At 48.5% G+C, this 19223-nt stretch overlaps 9 protein-coding genes across 9 annotated transcripts; 5 read left to right on the top strand and 4 right to left on the bottom strand.

Moving 5' to 3' along the window:
* Positions 1 to 1142: 1142 nt before the first annotated feature.
* N7537_009489 (sucrase/ferredoxin-like domain-containing protein) lies at positions 1143 to 2077 on the top strand (the record flags this gene model as incomplete). Its single annotated transcript, XM_056900543.1, has 2 exons — positions 1143 to 1433; positions 1484 to 2077. The coding sequence occupies 2 exons, from the start codon at positions 1143 to 1145 to the stop codon at positions 2075 to 2077; spliced, it is 885 nt and encodes a 294-aa protein (XP_056749211.1).
* Positions 2078 to 2241: 164 nt separating this feature from the next.
* Positions 2242 to 3959, bottom strand: N7537_009488 (uncharacterized protein; the record flags this gene model as incomplete). The annotated part of the gene is made up of 2 exons (XM_056900542.1): positions 2242 to 3678; positions 3726 to 3959. 2 exons carry the CDS (start codon positions 3957 to 3959, stop codon positions 2242 to 2244), a joined length of 1671 nt encoding a protein of 556 aa, XP_056749210.1.
* A 430-nt stretch (positions 3960 to 4389) lies between these two features.
* On the bottom strand, positions 4390 to 4893 carry N7537_009487 (uncharacterized protein; the record flags this gene model as incomplete). The annotated part of the gene is made up of 1 exon (XM_056900541.1): positions 4390 to 4893. The coding sequence occupies one exon, from the start codon at positions 4891 to 4893 to the stop codon at positions 4390 to 4392; it is 504 nt and encodes a 167-aa protein (XP_056749209.1).
* A 1114-nt stretch (positions 4894 to 6007) lies between these two features.
* sld2 lies at positions 6008 to 7738 on the top strand (the record flags this gene model as incomplete). The annotated part of the gene is made up of 2 exons (XM_056900540.1): positions 6008 to 6158; positions 6228 to 7738. 2 exons carry the CDS (start codon positions 6008 to 6010, stop codon positions 7736 to 7738), a joined length of 1662 nt encoding a protein of 553 aa, XP_056749208.1.
* Positions 7739 to 8367: 629 nt separating this feature from the next.
* N7537_009485 (RING finger domain protein) lies at positions 8368 to 9454 on the bottom strand (the record flags this gene model as incomplete). The annotated part of the gene is made up of 2 exons (XM_056900539.1): positions 8368 to 9191; positions 9253 to 9454. The coding sequence occupies 2 exons, from the start codon at positions 9452 to 9454 to the stop codon at positions 8368 to 8370; spliced, it is 1026 nt and encodes a 341-aa protein (XP_056749207.1).
* A 189-nt stretch (positions 9455 to 9643) lies between these two features.
* Positions 9644 to 11597, top strand: N7537_009484 (rRNA 2'-O-methyltransferase fibrillarin-like protein; the record flags this gene model as incomplete). Its single annotated transcript, XM_056900538.1, has 5 exons — positions 9644 to 9791; positions 9851 to 9898; positions 9958 to 10139; positions 10195 to 10463; positions 10526 to 11597. 5 exons carry the CDS (start codon positions 9644 to 9646, stop codon positions 11595 to 11597), a joined length of 1719 nt encoding a protein of 572 aa, XP_056749206.1.
* Positions 11598 to 12003: 406 nt separating this feature from the next.
* On the bottom strand, positions 12004 to 13848 carry N7537_009483 (GMC family oxidoreductase; the record flags this gene model as incomplete). The annotated part of the gene is made up of 1 exon (XM_056900537.1): positions 12004 to 13848. One exon carries the CDS (start codon positions 13846 to 13848, stop codon positions 12004 to 12006), a length of 1845 nt encoding a protein of 614 aa, XP_056749205.1.
* Positions 13849 to 15451: 1603 nt separating this feature from the next.
* Positions 15452 to 16894, top strand: N7537_009482 (FAD linked oxidase N-terminal; the record flags this gene model as incomplete). The annotated part of the gene is made up of 1 exon (XM_056900536.1): positions 15452 to 16894. The coding sequence occupies one exon, from the start codon at positions 15452 to 15454 to the stop codon at positions 16892 to 16894; it is 1443 nt and encodes a 480-aa protein (XP_056749204.1).
* Positions 16895 to 18694: 1800 nt separating this feature from the next.
* N7537_009481 (hypervirulence associated TUDOR domain-containing protein) lies at positions 18695 to 19061 on the top strand (the record flags this gene model as incomplete). Its single annotated transcript, XM_056900535.1, has 3 exons — positions 18695 to 18790; positions 18853 to 18915; positions 18987 to 19061. 3 exons carry the CDS (start codon positions 18695 to 18697, stop codon positions 19059 to 19061), a joined length of 234 nt encoding a protein of 77 aa, XP_056749203.1.
* Positions 19062 to 19223: the final 162 nt, after the last annotated feature.

The following is a 19223-nucleotide window of genomic DNA, read 5'->3' as shown; positions in this document are numbered from 1 at the left end:
AGATCTATCTTCTTTTCTTATTTCTTCACAATACCCTGCATACTCCCTTTCGTATGTATTCTCCCAGACCCACAAAATCCAAGCCTCAATGGGTCCGTAAACAACCGGACGCCAAGGGGCTCGGCATGCGCTTACTCGGTTTCAGTGTATTCACAATAGTTATGTCTTACTATCTTTCCCACTTTGGAACTGATATCTCCCAAGGCTTACCAATAATTATTCGAGCCTTGTAAATGGAAAACTACATCTCTTGGCAATTTCTGGGCAACAACGACAGGCGATAATCCCCAGTGTTGGTCTAATTTCGAACCACGACAACAGCCACGATCACTGCCAAGGTCCATGTCAACACTGCCCCTATTTTTTATACGCGTTCATGCCTTGGGCTTGCTTGCCATACTCGTACGAGTAACCATGTAGTACTCCGCGCATGGGGTTGTTTCACCGGATTGTTACACAAAATAAGACTAATGAGATGAGTCTTGCCTGGAAAATACTCGACCCCATGTTTGGTCTAGTTTCAAAGTCCGTTTCACCTTTCACCAGTGCTGCCTACTTCGGTAGCCGAAAAAGTTCTACCTCACCCTGCTCTAGACGAGAATTTGGATGCGATGCACAAGAAGCAAAGGTGGCCAGGCCGCCTTGATACAGTCTTGTGTTTCGCGATATCACAGACGGTTCACTATGCGCTATTGTTCAAAGACGTGGGCCAAGTTGAGGCTGATGCTGAGTGCAAAATTTCCGCGGATCTGATAAGGCTGTACACCTCGTCGGGCTCAACAAATAATTGCCAGTCGTCTAGAGTTAGTAGGATAAGATGTGACACGATGCGTTGAGATAGATCAAATACAGGGATGCTAAGTGGCCGTAAGTCACTGCGGTGTTAGACTAAATCAATTAGCCCCAATATAAAACGGGGATCTCAAATGAATCATCTCCACTTAACATTAGAGATCCTAGTCTGGAGATAACCCTGTAAGCTCGGGGTTTCGGCTTTTTTAACCCGACTCCGAGTGTCGCTCGGAGATACTGGGCTCTATATCTACCCCCAGATTTCCAGGCAACTTTCAATTTCCGAAACGTCTCCTGGACTCAGCTTGCAACGTTCGACTTTACATTCACAACTAAATCACACCTTGATCATGCTCCGTTCCTTGCTTTCCTTGGGCCGCGCAGACACCAAAGACTACGTCTTTCCCAAAGTGGATCCCAAAGAGGACGGCCCCGAATGTTTGAGAGACTGCGCCGACTGCACGATACAGTTTCCGTCAAAAGTCAAAGTCGAGACGTCAATGCCTCTTTATGGCCAAATCAAAGAATTTCACGCCCATATTCTCGTGGCAACGGGTCAAGCCGACTGGAAAGAAAAGCACGTTGAAAACATGACAGGCAGCTTAATGGAAGCATTTGATAAGGCAAAATCAGACCATGGTGTAAGCTCCCAGATTCACATCTAGTCAGCCTTCCCTAACACCCGATCCAGCGCATGATGGTCTCGGCATCAAATCTCACTCCTCCAGAACAACCAACCACAGACGAAAGTTCCAACAAAGCTACCACGGTACTAATTTTACCATCATTCACATATGTCGACTCTGCCACACAGACAGACGTCCCAGATCTTATATCCAGATATATCGACCACCCCACTAAGCAGCAAAGTGCAAACGGCACCATCTCTCCTACGGATGGGATGAGCGCCCGACCCTGTGAACTTGACTACGTGATACTACTGTGTTCGCACGGGCGCCGAGATGCGCGCTGCGGTATTACAGCACCACTGATTAAGCGCGAGCTGGAGCGACATCTCCGTCCGCTGGGATTGGACCGGGATGCGGATGATTCCCGGGCTGGCGGGGTTGGCATCTTCTTCGTCTCGCATGTCGGCGGACACAAGTTCTCTGCGAATGCTTTGATTTATCGCAAGAAAGATCAACAGATGATTTGGCTCGCGCGTGTACGGCCTGAGCATTGTGAGGGTATTGTTAAGTACACTGTTCTGCAAGGGAAAGTCGTGCACCCTGAGTCACAGTTGAGGGGTGGGTTCGATCGGGTGAAGGGGTTGACGAGCTGGTAATTGGGAAATAATAGTGCTGCTGCCCTATATTTGGTTTAAACGGCTTTAATGCATTACTAGAATAGCGAGGGAAATAAGAAAGCCATGGTCTTTGTACAGGGATTCGTATTATGTGTCAGATCCCTCTCGCTTGTTTTCTGTCTCATGTGTAGTAACATAAAAGCCTAGTAACTACATCGATCAAACCAGAGCTTTCCTTCCTTCATCGCAGGCTCCAAGAGAAGTCCAACTCTTTGAGCAATACCCGCAGCATCAATATAGAATTCGACTGAGAATGGGGACACCAAGTCCAATCCTGCATTATGGATTCTTCCCACGAAGAATTCCCCGCTTGCATGAACAAGAGACAATTCAGACGGAATGACTCGATCCCGCAGGTCAGCCTCAAGCCTGTCATTGATTATCTGGATGGTAAAAGTCGCGCCCGTCGGGTGCCTGTATGTTCCAGTATATTCGGATATATGTAAGGCAGATGGAAGCGGCCGATCAGGCAAAGAAGCGAATAACCGTTCCTTTGAGTCCTCCATGATTTCATTCCTAAGACTCGACTCCCATGTCTCAGTTTGTCTTTCAATACAACCAGCAACCTGCCCCTCATATGTGGGATCATCGGATAGACCAAGCTGTCTATCCAGAAGATAAGTGACCAATCTAAACGCAGCATACCGAGCGGAAAATGAATTGCCCATAACCACAAATCCAAACTTCTTCTCGGGGACGAAGCCCACCCAGCTTGCGTAGCCAGGCCAGCCACCGCCGTGGCTATAGAGATGCTGGCCGCGGTAGTTATCCACGACCCATCCGAGCGCATATGCATGATACGGAGCGGGCAGATTCAAGTCATCGTCCTGGAAGTATATCGTCCGCGGATCCGTTAAGCTGTCATGTCCTTTCAGCGGTCCGGTTCGTTCAATCAACTCCCGCACCCAATGGGAATAGTCGAGAACGTTACTAACGATAGCACCAGCACCACTGTTAGCTGGCCAGTCATGCTCTGGCTGCGGGATAAACCTTCCGCCTTCCTTTGTAGGAACCCATTTGTATGCTTGTACAAGCTTTGTGGCAGTTGCTGGGTTTGCTTTTGCTTCGCCTGGCGAGAAGAACGTTTCGCTCATACCGAGCGGGTCCCAGATGCGCTTCTTCATGAAAGCTCCTAGCCTTTCGCCAGTGTGTTGCTCCAACGCATGTGACACAGCGATGTACATGTAATTGCTGTAGTGGTACTTGGTGCGCGGTGGCGTTGCGAGGGGCATGTGTCGCATCGCGCGGACTATAGAGCCCGGCGTTGGGCCCTTCTTTGAAAATAGAGCCAAGGTCCAGTTATGCTCGGGCATACCCGACCGATGCGAGAGCGCATCTTCGAGTGTAATATTCTTGGTCGCGTAGTCGTTCTCCAGGATAAAGTCTTCCGGAATTAGGGAAGCCACAGGCGTGTGCCAGTCGATTGGGGACTCGGTGGCCTTGCTGTCCTGGATTGCTATGGATGTCGTCGCACCGGTAAAGGCCTTGGTGGTGCTACATGTTGCGAACAAGGCATCGGTTGTCATCTCCCGAGATGGTCGACCTGTGCTGTGGTCTAGTAGCTCTGCCTTTCCATATGCCTGTACTCTGTGAGTATTTGATCCGTTAAATGGATTTGTGGGATTACCTTAGTGTAGGTATTGGGACCATGGATAATCGCTATACTCAAGCCGGGGACTTTCCATTTTTCCAGTTGCTCTTTCACAAGAGTATCAAACCCGTCATCGAATGGTGATTGTTCGGATGGCATAGTCAGCCTGTGTGTTGAGGAGATGAGATCCAAGGATACGCAACGCGATGATGATCGAATAGGACGTGACAGATGGGTTTGATCATTGGCTTCAAAGCTAGGCAGGGCCATTTTAAATGGTCTCACCCCCGCACGTGCAAGGCTCCAGACTAGGAGGGGGTTAAGATTCCGAGCTCATTGAAATAAAACTTTATTGGCGTATCTGACAAGCCCCGTGTCCAAATAAATTGTCAGCCTAGCAGGTAGAAAACATTGGAAAATGTTATTAATACATGATCTTCATTTCAACGCTCATTGTAATTACAGCTCCAGCTAGATCACAAGCACATGTTCCCCTAGAGATATAAACATATCCCACCAATTCCCATTATGTCGCGGTGACTTCCATAAGTCCTCCAACGCTGCGCGAACCAATAGTACAGAGTTGAAGCGCAGATATTTATCTATAAAATCGCGTCTCTCTAAGACAAACGCCTGTTGATCTTGCAGGAATGTGTGAGCGCCCATAATGTATCATGGAAATATTATACAGTTATGAGCCTTAGAAAGAGGCGAGATATTTCCGATGCACCCCACACATAACTAGACATGCTGCTGTACCAATGATCGGCGGAAGGCCCCAGATTGCTCGGTAGAGGTAGACGAGAGCACTATGTTGAAAGGTACGCGTGAACGGATCAGCTTGCATCCTTGGCTCAAGCGTTGATTCATACACGGTGTAGGTATTGGGATTTTTGATATGGTCGAAATTGAGAATCTGGAATGACGGCTGTAGACACCGCTCAAAATCTTGCACGACTTCCATTAAAAGTGTCTCCGGGTCTCCATTGGTTTTCTGGCGATATAAAGACATCTCTGCCATTATTCTGAAGACGGATGCTAGTGTTGTGCCGTCGTATGTTTCTTGGTCCCACCAGACCGTTCCATGCTCTATCTGTGTCCAGATTTCAGCGGGAAAGCAAGGAGACCGGTCGTCTAGGAGAGCCTTTGTCAGGTCTGTGGATGCGTACTCAGATAAGAGCATTGTGATATCCTTTTGGCACATTTTGATAAGAGCTGTGAATCCTCCGAGATGATCGATAATTGCTTGGACGCCTACGTGGTGACTGGCTGTCGAAGTAGATTGATGATCACATTCAATAAAGCCATCCAAAAAATACAGCAGAAAGACTGCGACCAGAAGAGGCGAAAGTGATGCCTGATTGGAATTATTATTTCGAAGCTGCTCACTGACTGAAGCCAGACAGCTCGTTCTTCTGTCGGACTGTGCGCTCACCGTGCTATTCCCAGCCTCGTCTCGCAGTGTACGATGCGCTTCGGCCAATTCACATACAACTAGAAGTACCGGTTAGCATTCTCTGGCTAGAGGTATGGGTGAAGGGCAAGGTTGAGCCGCAGTGGTGAAAAGAGGCCACACAGCGAATTGGAAATATTCAAGGGCCTTACGATCCCCATTGGCCAAGGTATTGTCTTTTAAATGCATGTTGAGGCTCGAAAATGGGGATTGATGCACAGTCAGTCTTTGTGTTGGTGGAGTCTTTTTTCACCTGATCAAAAGCTTGTCATAACAGCACTTTGCCTCAGACGAGATACATCTCTGGCATAAGGGCTTCCCCAGATCATATTTCACCCGGCGTTGTTTGCATGGCCAACACGAGCCTTGAACCGTACGCTCACGTTTTGGCGGCATAGTTGTAAAGTTGTCATTGCGGGACAATATGAAGGTAAATGTTGGGAACCTGGGAAGGTCCTGGCCAAGATAACCGAAGAAGCGGAGACCCGTGGACGCGAAACCGATAAGAACCGCGGGGATGTCATATGATTACGTCATGTATTTACACCACGTGGAAGGCACGTGCATGTTTTATCTACGGATAGCTGGAACTTGTGTAGGCGCCATGCTAATCTTCTCTGTATATTTCCGGTTCACCATGCCCCGAAAAGGCGAAATAACTATGCGTTGGTTTCAATATAACCCCACTTTTCGGAAGGGCATACCGCCTTCCTATTTAGGTAAAGTGATTATCCTATGGCAGAGTCAGACCGCCTATTAGTTTAGTCTGACGTTAATTAATTCGCGTCGCGTGACGCGCATATCGATCGATTTACGGCCAGACTGCTCTTCTTCCAGGTTGTCTCGTGCCACATACAATGCGACCATGGCCGACAACGTTCTTACTTCTAGTACTGAGGTCGGCGCCGAAGCTATCAATGTTCGCGCAGAATTGAAAACATGGGAGAAAGCTTTCTCATCAGCCAATGGGGGCCGCAAAGCCGGACGCGATGATATCAAACAAAATTCCGAAATTGGTATGTCAAGACTCGTGATATTGATTTATAATGACATAGATCACTAATTGGACATTCTTGATTCATTAGCGGCTAAATACAAGGAATACAGTCGCCTCAAGGCCCTTGAAGCATCCCTAAGTCGACGCGAGAATAGTCGACAGGAGCCATATGAAAGTCACTCTAGAAAGCGGAAGCATGCATCCCCCCCTGGCCAGGATAGTGCATATCTTCAAGTCACACCCCGCAAATCCTCTAGAGGACTCTTTGCGACTCCGTCCAACAATCGCACCAAGCACCACCCTGCACAACTCGATCCGTATGACTCGCCGTCGACTCTTCGCAGACTCTTTAGCCCCAGTACACACCGCCAAGGTCTGCCCGCACCGTCGCCATTGAAGGCCGCAATTGGGCCCACGCCTCAACGTGATGGAAAGACATTGGGCCTATTCGACATGCTATCCGAATCCGGTGGCAGTGGTGGAACGCCCTCCACAGCAAGGAAAACCAATAACCTAGCCGCCGCGTTCCGAACGCCCTCCAAAAAAAGGCCCGTGAACACTATGCCCGAGGTTCCGGAAGAAGAGCCTCAGCAGGAGACGCCTAGACTTGCGCGAACCCCTGCGTCTGAGACTAAGCAGTTCTATCTTGCAAATCTGTTCGCAACACCGACTACGATGCGTTATGCCACAATGGTAGAAGCGGATGATAATGTAGATGCACAGAAGATAAATCCGCTGAACCTTGCCCCTGAAATATCACCCCAAGAAGCGCAATCTGGGACGCCGTCTTTCCTACGTCGCTCCAACTCTGGTCGCTATCCTCCACCTAGCGCAAAGCATGATGATCCAGGACTTAGTCCTATCGTTTCGCGCAAGCCGCAAAGATTCGCCAGCAAGGGGCTAACGCATTTGGTCCAAGGACTGCGGGACATGGAGGAAGATCGTATGGAGGACGACTGGGAGATCATGCGCGAGATGGAGGAGGAGGCAGAGGCGGAAGAAGCTGCCAAGACTCAGGTTGAGGATAGTCAAGGGCCAGAGGTGAACCGGAAGTACAAGAAGAAGGGCCAGAAGCGGACAACGCGAAGAGTGATTATGAGACCGGTCATCCATCAACCGAAGCCGAAATCAAACCCAGCACCTGCAACAGATGAGGACTGGGAAGGCAAGGATGATGTTGTAGCAGTTCCGGAGACGCAGCAATCACCTCCTGCTAATGACGGCTGGGACGATGTCCCAAGTGACATTGAGCGGGCGGACGAGGCCGCTTCCCTTCATACCATGTCGGAGCCCGAGCTTGATACCGAGGCTGAATTAGATCCGGACTCGGACGATGATCCCGAATTTGGAGAACAGCCGAAGCCTGTTGCCAGACCGAAGAGTTTCTCGGAGAGAATCAAGGAAGCTGTTTCATCCTCTGCTGCGAAACCTCAGGAACAAGAACCCCTAGGCAAACCTCCGAAGAAGCCTTCCGAGACTGTTGAAGCAAAGAAACCTCGTGCCCGGAAGATCAACCCCCAAGCTCATGCAAATTATCGATCAATAAGCATCAACAGGGGAGGTTCCTCGCGGGGTAGAGGGCGTTTCCGCAGGAAGTAAGAACCGGGCAGCCCGACCTGCTTTTCATGAAGTGACGACTACATTCATACATTTATTTAGCATCCATAGCACTTTCGATTTCAGATATTCATAGCGCACTCCCCCTGTCCAGATCCCAGAACTATATACTGAACAATGAAATAATCGATTCCGCAGTCCCGAGCAATAGTACCTGCTCAACGGAGCAGATCCAAGCAACAAGAAAATCCTAGTGCGTTATTGGGCTGTTAGTCAAGATTGGCAGTTCTCTGGAACCAACCTGCCAGGGAAGCACAAGATTATATCGGGAATAGGGTCAGCTTTAAGCGGATGCTTTATATGGTTGAAAGAGGTGGCCTCTGATGACATGTGTAACCTTACGACAATGCTTGTGTTACCCAGCGGGTACATGTTTATGATGACAGCGCCATTAAACTAAATCTATTTGGTTTAAGTTCATTTTTCGCGGCCTAGGGATAGGTCTCCCCCTACGTCAGTGATATACGAAATGCCATTCCGTTAAATATGTATATGTACATATTGATAAGTAGGCATATTGATAAGTAGGCATATTGATAAGTAGGGATTGACTCTCTCCCTAGACAATTATCAAAGTTGTAGATGCAATACCTTCATATCAAGCTGGATGTCTAATATGGATTATATCGCTGTTGAGCTTGCTGCAGCCGCCTAGACCGGTCAACCGCTTCTAGGGACCTGGACCTGTATGGTCTTCGAGACCTCTGTGGCCTACCCCGAGTGTTCACAGGAGTCGGTCTACGGCCCGAGCTATCAGAGTCCGTATGTCCTCCATTAAACATACTCCGTGGAGTATTCGAGTATTGAACATGACGATCCCAGTCCTCCAAAGAATTATATGGACTCCTCAGCCATGCCTGTAACTCGTGGAGGAACAGACAGGCATTCTCACGACCGATGAAATCACGCAACAGCTCCTCCGCTTGTCCAGCACTGCCTTTGAGATCGACCGTGCGCAAGATAGCGATGACATATTCCAGCAGGAACTCGGCATTGTTCGCCCTGCGATTCTCCAGCCGTTGAGGCCCAGGGCGCGAGACCTGGTGAGATGTACGCTCTTCTTCCACCGGTTCCGGATTCAAGAAAGAGAAGACTCGTAGCTCACGGCGAATCCACTTCCGAGCACGCGAAACAAGCTCTTCATCACGAGCGAAGAGCTCTGGCGTCAGTTCTCGGTACTGGGACAACCGATTGGATCCAACTCGCATGGAGTATGTTTGGTTGCGATAGACATTGCGCCGACGCTCGAGCGGGTCATCTGGTTGTGGCCGTGTCGGGGGTGGAGGGCGACGCCCTGGGCCACGGCGATTGCTAGGGCGCGATCGAGTAGTGACTGGAGCTTTCGGGAATGTTGCGCTCGGGGGCGGGAGCTTGTATAGCTTGGGACCTTGTGTGGCGTTGAGATCGTATTGCACTGCCGTCAAGTCGATTTTACCTGTTATATTGTCAGCAAGTCAGGGCTAGTGACTAGTCTGCATGTCCATGGGCGTTCTTACATAGGGGGCATTTGGGTTGCTGCTCGGTCCAACTGACAAGGCAGAGGAAGTCGAAGTTGGCATGTCGGCATGGCTGTGCCACACACGGCTCGGTGATAGTGTCTAGGCAAATAACACAAGGATTTGCGGTCTCCTTATCCTCATTAGCTACCTCTTTGAGAGTCCGCTGGAGGATTTCCTGTCGCAAATCGACATCGTCCATACAGGCGACATGCCAGGGGTGGGTTGCAGGAGGTTCGTTCCTGAAGTCACGTTTGTCACGTTTATCGCGTTCTCGGCGGCAAAACCGATTTCTCGGAGGCTCCGTCACCGCGCTTGCTCGTTTTACGACTTCAACTCTCTTTCTCTCCCAACTATGCGCTAACATTCTCTCTCTCCTTTACCTGATAGAATGCGGTCTGCCAAAGCGGTCGTTTCAGAAAAACTCGCCCGCCTCGGCTCTACCAAAATGACGCACAGCACAGGAAGCGGGATTCATCGCCCACCGCATACCATCACCTCACTGCGGCGTTGGTCTATTGTGAACAAGGAGTTGCCAGGTTAGCTCTCATTACAGTCCATTGCCCTGCCATGCCTCTAACAAGATTTTTCTTCACAGCTGTTTCTCAAATTCGCGCAATTCACGTCTACGATTTCGATAACACCTGTGAGCATATGCAAGCTTAGGATGATCCGACAATCGACCGCTAACATCCGCACTCGCAGTATTTCTAAGTCCCCTACCAAATCCGCAATTATGGCATGGCTCCTCAATCGGTTTCCTTCAGACCAATGATAGTTTCGCAACTGGAGGATGGTGGCACGACCCCAACATTCTCGCCGCTACAGGAAAAGGCATCGAGATAGAAGAGCCTCGCAAATGGGAAAGCTGGTGGAATGAGCAAATTGTGTGCCATCTATCATACATTACATCTTTCGGGCGTTTCAACTGACTCCTTGAAGCTTAGTTTGGTCAGGAATAGCATGGAGCAGAAAGATGCGCTCACGGTGTTGCTGACCGGTCGAAGTGAGGCCGGCTTTTCAGAAATTATCAAGCGGATGGTCGCCAGTCAAAGTCTTGAATTTGATCTCATTGGTCTCAAACCCGAAGTTGGCCCAAATGGTCAACGGTTTGCGACGACAATGAACTTCAAACAGAACTTCCTTGAGGATCTTGTTTTCACTTACGAGCAGGCTGCGGAAATCCGCGTCTACGAGGACCGTGTCAGGCAGTAAGTCCCCCACCAATCGAATTGGAAAATCTGAGCATACCAAGATGTTAATCTTCTGCTAGTGTGAAAGGGTTCCGAGACTTCTTTGAAGGTCTGAACAGAGACCTTCAAAGTGGACCTTCTACTGAACGAATGCCCATTACTGCCGAAGTCATCCAGGTAACTGAGGGCTGCACATACCTTGACCCTGTAACTGAGACTGCTGAGGTGCAGCGCATGGTCAATGCCCACAACCTCACGCTGCGTAACCCTGCTTTGAACGTAACCAAGAGCCGCTGTGGACGGATGTATATCAAGCGAGTTGTCTTCTACACGGGATATCTGGTTACTCCAGAGGTTTCAAACAGCATGATGCAGAATTTGCTGGCTCCATTGCTCCCCCCAGGGCTTGCGGAATCAAATGACCTGAAGTACATGGCTAACAGCATCCTAATTACCCCACGCCCAGCGCCCCGTTCAATCCTGGACAAGGTTGGAGGCATGGGCAAGAAACTAAAGTGGCAGGTTACCGGAACCGGGAACCTGGAGAACAAGATATGGGCGGCCCGTGTGGCGCCTATCCCAGCGACAGAAGCATATCACACTGAGAACCCACTGCCAATTGTAGTACTGGCTGTTCGGAAAGGTGCTCGTCTCATCGATGCAGGGAAGATCCAAAACTGGCACCCCATTCCGGCGGACAGGGCCATGATGTTTGAGACTGTGGTCGGCGAGAAAGTTGTCCTACGAGTTGAAGACACCGGAGAACATCGGCAAGGCGAGCAACCCCTGAACAGGAGTCAAAAAAGACGCTTCCAGCAGGAGGACGAAGATGTCGTCTGGCCACCCAGTCAAAACACCGGCTTTGAGGGCCCATCTCATGGCCGCAGCAACTACTCTTCTCAGCGCGGCGGAGGTGATGGACGTCACCAGTATGATGATAGTCCGCGAGGAAGAGGAGCTCATCGTGGTCGTGGCCGAGGTCCCGGACGTGGGCGCGGTAACAACACCCGAGGCCGAGGCCGAGGTCGTGGTCGAGGTGAATACTACCAGTACAGGTCGCTGGATGACCATAGCAATGGACATGATGGCGCATATGACGGCAAGGGTGGACAAAATGGTGGTGGAAGAGGGGGTTACTCCATGGACTATTGATATTCAACCTGTATTCGGGCACCTCAAAGCCGGGGTTTCGGAAGGCTGATCCACAGACTCTTCTGCAGTATTACCTGTAACTTTACGATTTTTTATTATGCCCAAGTTTGGTTCGGCTTGCACTGAAAACTTGTAGTCTCTAATGGAAAGGCTTATAAAGAGATGACGACTTCGAGGCCATTGGGAAATACATTCTAGTCCATGGAGATCTCTACGTGGCTACAGAGAGCAAGGAGAAGCAAGATTGTTATAGATTCCTGAATCTACATACTGCCATGGAGTAAAATGCCCTTTGTATGCTTCATTATGACAAAGAGAGAGGTCTGACAACCTGCACCTTGCTGCCTAATTGCCTGGGTACCTAAGTGCATCACGTTCGAGCTGATCGATCCTAAACCTTCAGCTATCAGTTCTTCGAAGACTTAGCATGGAAGTCGGCCAGAACGGCATCGGAAATCTTCAAAGCCATGGCGTAGAAGATAGTCATGACATGGGAGGACACTTGAGTCGGCGGGATTGAGCCATCAACCACGCGAAGGCCCTCAACACCATACACTCGAGCCTCAGAATCAACAACTCCACCAAGCTCCTTTGCCATCATCGAGCAGGTGCCCACAGCATGCCAGTTGGCGCGGAAGTTCTGCTTGACATAATCCACCCACTGGTCCAAGTTGGCATTATATTCCAAGTTGTCGCCAGGTGTAGTCTCGCCATCAAAGTAGGTCTGCATACCGCCAGTGTTGGAGATTTCGCGTGCGAGCTTGGATCCAGCGGCTTGGCCAAGAAGATCCAGATCGTTCATGAAGAATTTGGGGTCGTAGGAAAAGCGTCGCAGGTAGGGGTCTTTCCCCTCAATATGCACAGAACCACGGGTGAATGGGATCAGATCCCATAAGTCAAAGTTGATCTTGCCAGAAGTATCCAGGAACAGTTCCGTATAGGCAACTTCTTCATTGACCAACCAATCACGGTAATTCTGGTACTGGACCTCAAGAGCAGTCACATTATGGAAACCACCGCGCGCCACCGTTTCGGTGGCCCACTGGTGTAACTTGGTATTAAGTAACTTGTGGGCCTGAGGAGCGTAGTCCCCAAACGTCTCGTTGAAAGTAGCAAAGTAGACGGCTTGACCTTGACCATTACCGGAAGATTTGGTACGGGAGGTCACGGTAGTGGTTGTCTGGTCCTGCATGTTGAGACCGACAGGGAGGTCAACAAGTTGCTGAATACCGGCAGCATCGAGCACAGATTTCAAGCCAATGCCTGAGTATTCTAGGATTCGGGGGGAGACAGCAGAGCCGGAAGCTAGCAATACCTCGTGCGTGGCGTATACATTAAAGTTGACATTCTTGTTGGTGCCAAAGTTTACACCAACGGCCTTGTGACTAGAAACAGCGCCAGATGTGGCGGTTTGATTGATGAGGACTTTTCCAACAAACTGTCCCGTCAAGACTTGTAGATTCGGGCGCTTGTAGTTGGGCAGAAGCCATTCACGTGCAGCATCCGAGCGAATCTGGTCCTCGTGTAGCCCATTGGGAATCATAGAAACACCACGAGGAATACCGCAGTGGAGGTCCAGCTGGGTAGGAACACCACGTCCCTTGGCAGTATCCATCAATGTCTTGATTATTGGGGAATAGGGCTCTCCGTTGTTTCGGGGACCAGCATGAACAGTGCCATTCGTTCCGTGGCAGGTAGAGTTATAATAGTGGCCAGCGGCAATCTCAACATCACTTGGAGGACGAGCGATCTCGACCTTCTGCATGTATGGTAACATGTTATCCCAGTTCCAGCCCTTGTTGCCAAACACTCTCTCCCAAGAATCGATCTGAGCTTTGTGGGGACGTGTCCAAGAGCCACCATTGATCAAAGTTGATCCTCCAAGACCATTGCCAGATCGGACATTCTCGGTGCGATTATTGATGGGGTGAGGGACAATTTCATAGGCGTGATCAACAGTGGTGCCAAAAATGTCTCCGTAGTCGTTCAGATCCTCGATGATATCTCCATCGGTGGACTCGTAAAAGCCGTTTTCGATGACCAGGACCTTGATTCTGGGGTCCTCAGTCAGCTTGGCGGCAATAGTCAGTCCTGTCAAACCACCTCCCGCAATTATATAGTCAACAGTCTTGCCGGCGACATGGGTAGGGTCAGAAAGAAGACTGGACTGGACATCGATCTGCTCGGAGGGTAGGTAGCGCTTGGATGTGGCCACAGAGATGAGAAAGCACGAGAAGATTATAGACTTCATGTTGAGTTATACTCTCAAATGGAGGGGAGACAAAAGAGAAAGAAGTCCTTGAATTGGTTGCTATGCAGTACAGGCTCTCGACGGCTGAAGAGGTAAGAATATATAGATTTCTTCCTACATCCACATAAAGCTTTAATCAGCAGTTTTTCACGGCACGTTGATGATCATGTACAAATGCCCGACATTGACGTCGAGGTTATCCTTAGAAATGGTATGTTCATCGGCTTCATTTGTTGGGTGTAATAAAACTGTGGGCTGCCAGATACGTACTCACCAGCGAGGATCATACCAACAAATGTCGATCGTACATGTGAGTTACATTGTAGCACTTTGTTGTTAAGCAATATGTACATATGTAAACTTTGGAGTCTGGGTTCCAAGGTTAGGAAAATTCTATACACCATCTCTGAGCCCGAAAGCAATCTTAGAAAAGTACGGTCGTCGGTTTCATTTGTCACAGGTTAATATAATTGTGGGCTACCGAAGATATGAACTCCACGGCAAGCAGCATAACAACTACTGTAGATCGTAGTTACATACTAAGTACACTGTAGCCCCTTCTTGTCAGACATGTAGATATGTAATCTCTAGAGTCTGGAAAGTCCTATACACCGTCTCTAAGCGCCAAAATAATCTTAGAAAAGGTATGTTCGTCGGTTTCATTTGTCACAGGTTAATATAATTGTGGGCCACTGGGGATACGAACTCCACGGTGAGTAGCATAACAACTACTGTAGATCTTAGTTACACACACTAAGTACATCGTATCCCCTTGTTGTTAGACATGTAGATATGTAATCTCTAGAGTCTGGATTCCAAGTTGTCTCTATACGAGGAAGCCACTTGGGCACTTTCTTCACCGGGATAGGACGGGCCATGATAGGTACCTCCTCTTCCTATCCAACCTTGGACAGTTGCGGGTCTTCGAAAATTCCAAGCCTCTGCCACACGATCCATTTTATAGGTAGGATCACATTAATTGCTGTGGATGCGCCAAGGATTGACATGGTAAAGTCAAGTGTCAAGTAGGTTTTAAATAAGTTGTGAATTGAGTTTTGAATTAAGTTTAACAGCCACAAAGTGGATACCTTTAATTAAGATCATCGTAAGCCACGATGATACCATTCGAATTTCTGTTATCTGATCCGAGAATCCATTTGGTGGGCTGATGTACAACAGTACTCTTTAGGTAAATTAGAGTGTGTTTGATTTTCCTCACGAACTACATCGGTATATCACTATCCACCCATTTGATCGACAGTAAACTTAACAACAGGCGACACGGATCAAAAAGCTCCAGCCAAATGAGAAAATTTGCTCGATAGTGGAGTATTTCATTCGATGAAACACTCCCTTGGCCCTGAAAGTGGGCATGTTTGAAAGATAGGGCAATTCAAGTGTATATAACTTGCCTGTGTTCTTCTCCTACGGACCTCCGTCTTTCGGTACGAACACAAGTCCCCTCAATCATTACTATTGCGAGAATCGCTTGTGAGACGATATCGCACATAGTTCGGGCATTCCTACTTGCTGTCAGTTTTTTGTTCGATTTCACTCTTATGCCACTCAGTTTGCTGACATTAGAGATTCCATAGTTTCCAAAATGCTTACCTCTAAGCTGGCTCTCTTGCTGGTGCTACTGCACGCAGTGTCTGGCTCCGCCTACCGCTGGTCCAACTGGCAGTTTGAGGTCACTTGCGAGTCTGATGCCCACATTGCTCCTCAGAATGAGCATGCCACCGCCCAGTTCCTCAAGGAGCAATACCCCACGGGTTCCCATATCAAGGTCGTTGGAAATGGTCATGGATTCGGTAACCTCACTACCTGTGTCGACAATACTCTTACTGAGAAACCCACCTATATCGTTTCCCTCACCAATCTCAAGAAGCTCCATATCGATAAGAAGAATCTGGCCGTCACCTTTGGTGCCGGCTGGGACGTCGATGACCTTGTCCAAGAACTGAAGGCCAACGACTTGTCCTTTAGCAATCTCGGTGTTGAGCGTGTTCAGAACTTTGTCGGTGCTGCCTCCACCGGTACCCACGGTTCTGGATCCAGCCTCGGTAATATCGCAACCCAGATCATTGGACTGCGGGTGTTGGACTCGCAGGGAAACCTCCGTGTCATCAACGAGAAGCACAATGCAGAAGAACTGAAGGCTTTCCGTATCAGCCTTGGTGCCCTCGGTTTAATCACCGAGTTGACCATCAAGGTCCAGCCTACCCAACTCCTGAAGAAAACTACCAAGGTTTTGAATGCCACTTCCGACTACTCAATAATGTACAAGGAGCTTGCCCAACTGTACAAGGAGCATGACCGTATGACTGTCTGGGGTCCTCACTTCGACTGGGATGCAGACTCTCAAAGCTGGGCCCTCGAGCCTACTTACTTCCTCTCTTACTGGGAGCCGACCAACTATACCGGTGTTCGCAACTGCACTCTCAACTACTGCGCCAACGGCTGCGGTGACTGCAAGAAGGAGTACATCTGCTACGATGAAGTCACTGATGCCGCATCCTGCTCTCCCCAGGGTGTCTGTTCCCGAGGTTTCTACGCCGAGATCGAGCACTTCCTTCCTATCGAGCAGTACGCGGAAGCCGCCACCAACTACACCATTTTCCAACAGGCCCAGACACCTCGCATGAAGGCTCCCTACAACAAGCAGATGGTCATCCAGCACCGTACCCTCAAGGCTGACGATACATATATGTCCCCTGTTAACAACTACAACCTTGGCCCCGAGTCTAGCGGTGTTTTTGCGGTCATCGAGATTGACTGGATCCAAGAGTATAATAACTTCACCACTCTTTGGCAAAATCAGGAGTTGGCCTATGAGTTCCTCCCTCACTTTGGTGAAACCTACAACGTTCGCTCCCATTGGAACAAGATGAGTGCTCCCAATGCTACCTACACATTGGAGAAATTCCCGAAGCTGCCCGAGTTCTTGGCCATCCAGAAGCGCCAGGATCCTAAGTGCCAGTTTGTCAACGAATTCCTGGTTCAGCAGCTTGGTATCACCCGCTGCAAGGACTTTATCTCTCTATAGGGTGTGATATAAGTGGTCTGAAGCACTGGTTTATTTTGTTCTCGGGGAAGAAGTACTGTACAAAATGTTAAAAGGGTTGGCAAATGCCTTTCTTATAGAAATTTCTGTCCTAAAGGTTGCTTGAACATAATGAATGATTGAATAAACTTTGCTTTGAGCCTGGCGGTGTTGATATATATGTGAGAAATGACCCGGGCGTGCCTTCCTCAGAGTTGCGTAGCTGCAAGTCAACAAGGATTTAGACAAAAGTCGAACTTCACCTTAACACCAACAAAATGAATTTCAACCGTTCCTTTTTTTATCCTGTTGCTCTGTGTGGGGCTTGCTTTCTACGGCGGTTGGGCTTGGGAGTACCCCTAACAGAAGGTGCTTCTCCTACTGCATAACTTGTCATTTCCATCATCATGTTCACATCCGGACTTGATGAGATCAAAGGGGCTCTCATATCTATCCAAGTGTAGTCCCCAGATAGAAGCCAACTCAATCCGATCGTAAAAGTTCATATTTGCCTGGAAATCAAGGGCGTCGTAGATTTCATTTTCTTCCTCTTTGGTGAGCTCAAAGCCTCCAGCTGTTCGGCAGCATCCACATCCCCGAGAACAACATCCTTGCTTCGTCACATAGTCTTGAACTAGCACCTCATGCATATACCATGCAGGATTTGACCACCGCAAGTCCAATGCCCTCGACACAACCCCTTCTCCAAATTCACTTCGGTGGTCCCACCATTCTTGAGTAAGTTTCCAAATTATCCAAATTGTCTTACATAATTGAGCAAGGCTTTCGTTTTTTCGGATCCATCATCATGCTCAGCACAAATAACTCTTCTTGGGTGTAATGTCGGAGGTCTTGTTCCGTGTCTAAGAATTTCTTTATTAGAGTTGGATGGGTATATTTGATTTCCAGGTGGACTCGATATCGGAATCTTTGTAGAGTATTTATGTCTCCAGTTTGTTCTAGCGTCGTCTCCGCAGTCGTTTTCTCCCTACAATGAATTCTGGCTCTCGATTTGGGATACGGGGACCAAGGGTTAGGTGGCCAAAGCCAGGTTAAAATCGATGAAAAGAACCAATACATATTGCAGTCAACTTCAATGGGGAAAAACAAATATATTTTGGGTAAATTCCGTAGAGGTCTAGGTAAACGACTCATGTTGATGTCAACGTATGTCGAAACATTACCCTCTCCGTTAGACTACTGCGTGACTAGAACCTGATTTTTCCCAAGAATAGTGCGGTGGCAGGTTTTATACCAAGTTCGGGGACTTCTCTCGCAGAGAAACGGGAAATATGTTCACATTTCCTCGATGTTTAGGATTGGGTAGACCTCTACCCTTGGGATGAACTAACGAACCAATGAAGAATTCCCAGGATGTGATACACGTCATGAATTACAAATATATCATAATGATTGCTCCGGAGTATCTTCTATTTTGACTACGCAGTTAACAAGATATTCGTGCAATATGGACGTTGCAGATGTTGTCATGGACGTGCCTTTATCCATCCGTTTATCTCACCAGGTCAGCTCGCCACTCTGGTAACTACGGTCTCCGTCACCAAAGCTGACCCAACTTAGGCTGGCTTATTGGCGTCAGGCCAGGGCGTACTGGTAGTCCCATCTGTTTGCGGCGGCAAAGTTAGACGGTCATGTGGAGATGATGTACATATGAGATCATTGTGATTCTGCAGACTGCCATCCATATATGTATATATAGCGAGATGCTATGGTCCCGATATCTTAGTATACTCAATTTGAATTGTTCTCTATATTCCATACTTGCCTGAAACACTGAACATCATGGGTGATAACAAAGTCACAGACAAATACGGAAATGTTATTGATCATGGCGATTATGTTTCTACCAAAATCCGTGGCGGAACACATGAAGGACGTGTTAGTAAACGACGACTTATGGACAACTCTTTATCGGAGTTCTATTCTCACAATATGTTTAGGTGGAAGAGATAATCACAGATCTGCAACGAGCGGAAGAGGTTGGTGTGAAAAATCCGCCAAAAGTGAGTAGAATAAGATGACCCGGGGATTTGACTCGATGTATGCATGCTGAGGACATTTTGTCTTTGAACAGGTACGCTTCGAGAATAAGGATGGTAAAATGGTGGCACACAATCCAGGCACCTTAGAAGTTGATGACACCGAATAAGAGATAAATCAAAGCAGTCACTATATTTTAGTTTGGGTTGTTGTGATGGGCCATGTATTTCATGCGAGCGGTACTGGCTTATTGTATGACCAGAATACCAAATGTTCCAAAATGTCCTGTCCTACGTAGCTTATCAACGTTGCTGGATATTATAGAGTGAAA

Source organism: Penicillium hordei (assembly GCF_028827395.1).
Source record: "Penicillium hordei strain IBT 12815 chromosome Unknown utg000005l_segment0_segment0, whole genome shotgun sequence".
Lineage (NCBI taxonomy): Eukaryota > Fungi > Ascomycota > Eurotiomycetes > Eurotiales > Aspergillaceae > Penicillium > Penicillium hordei.
Note: the sequence above shows the minus strand (reverse complement) of the source record. Positions and strands in the feature narration are given on the sequence as shown.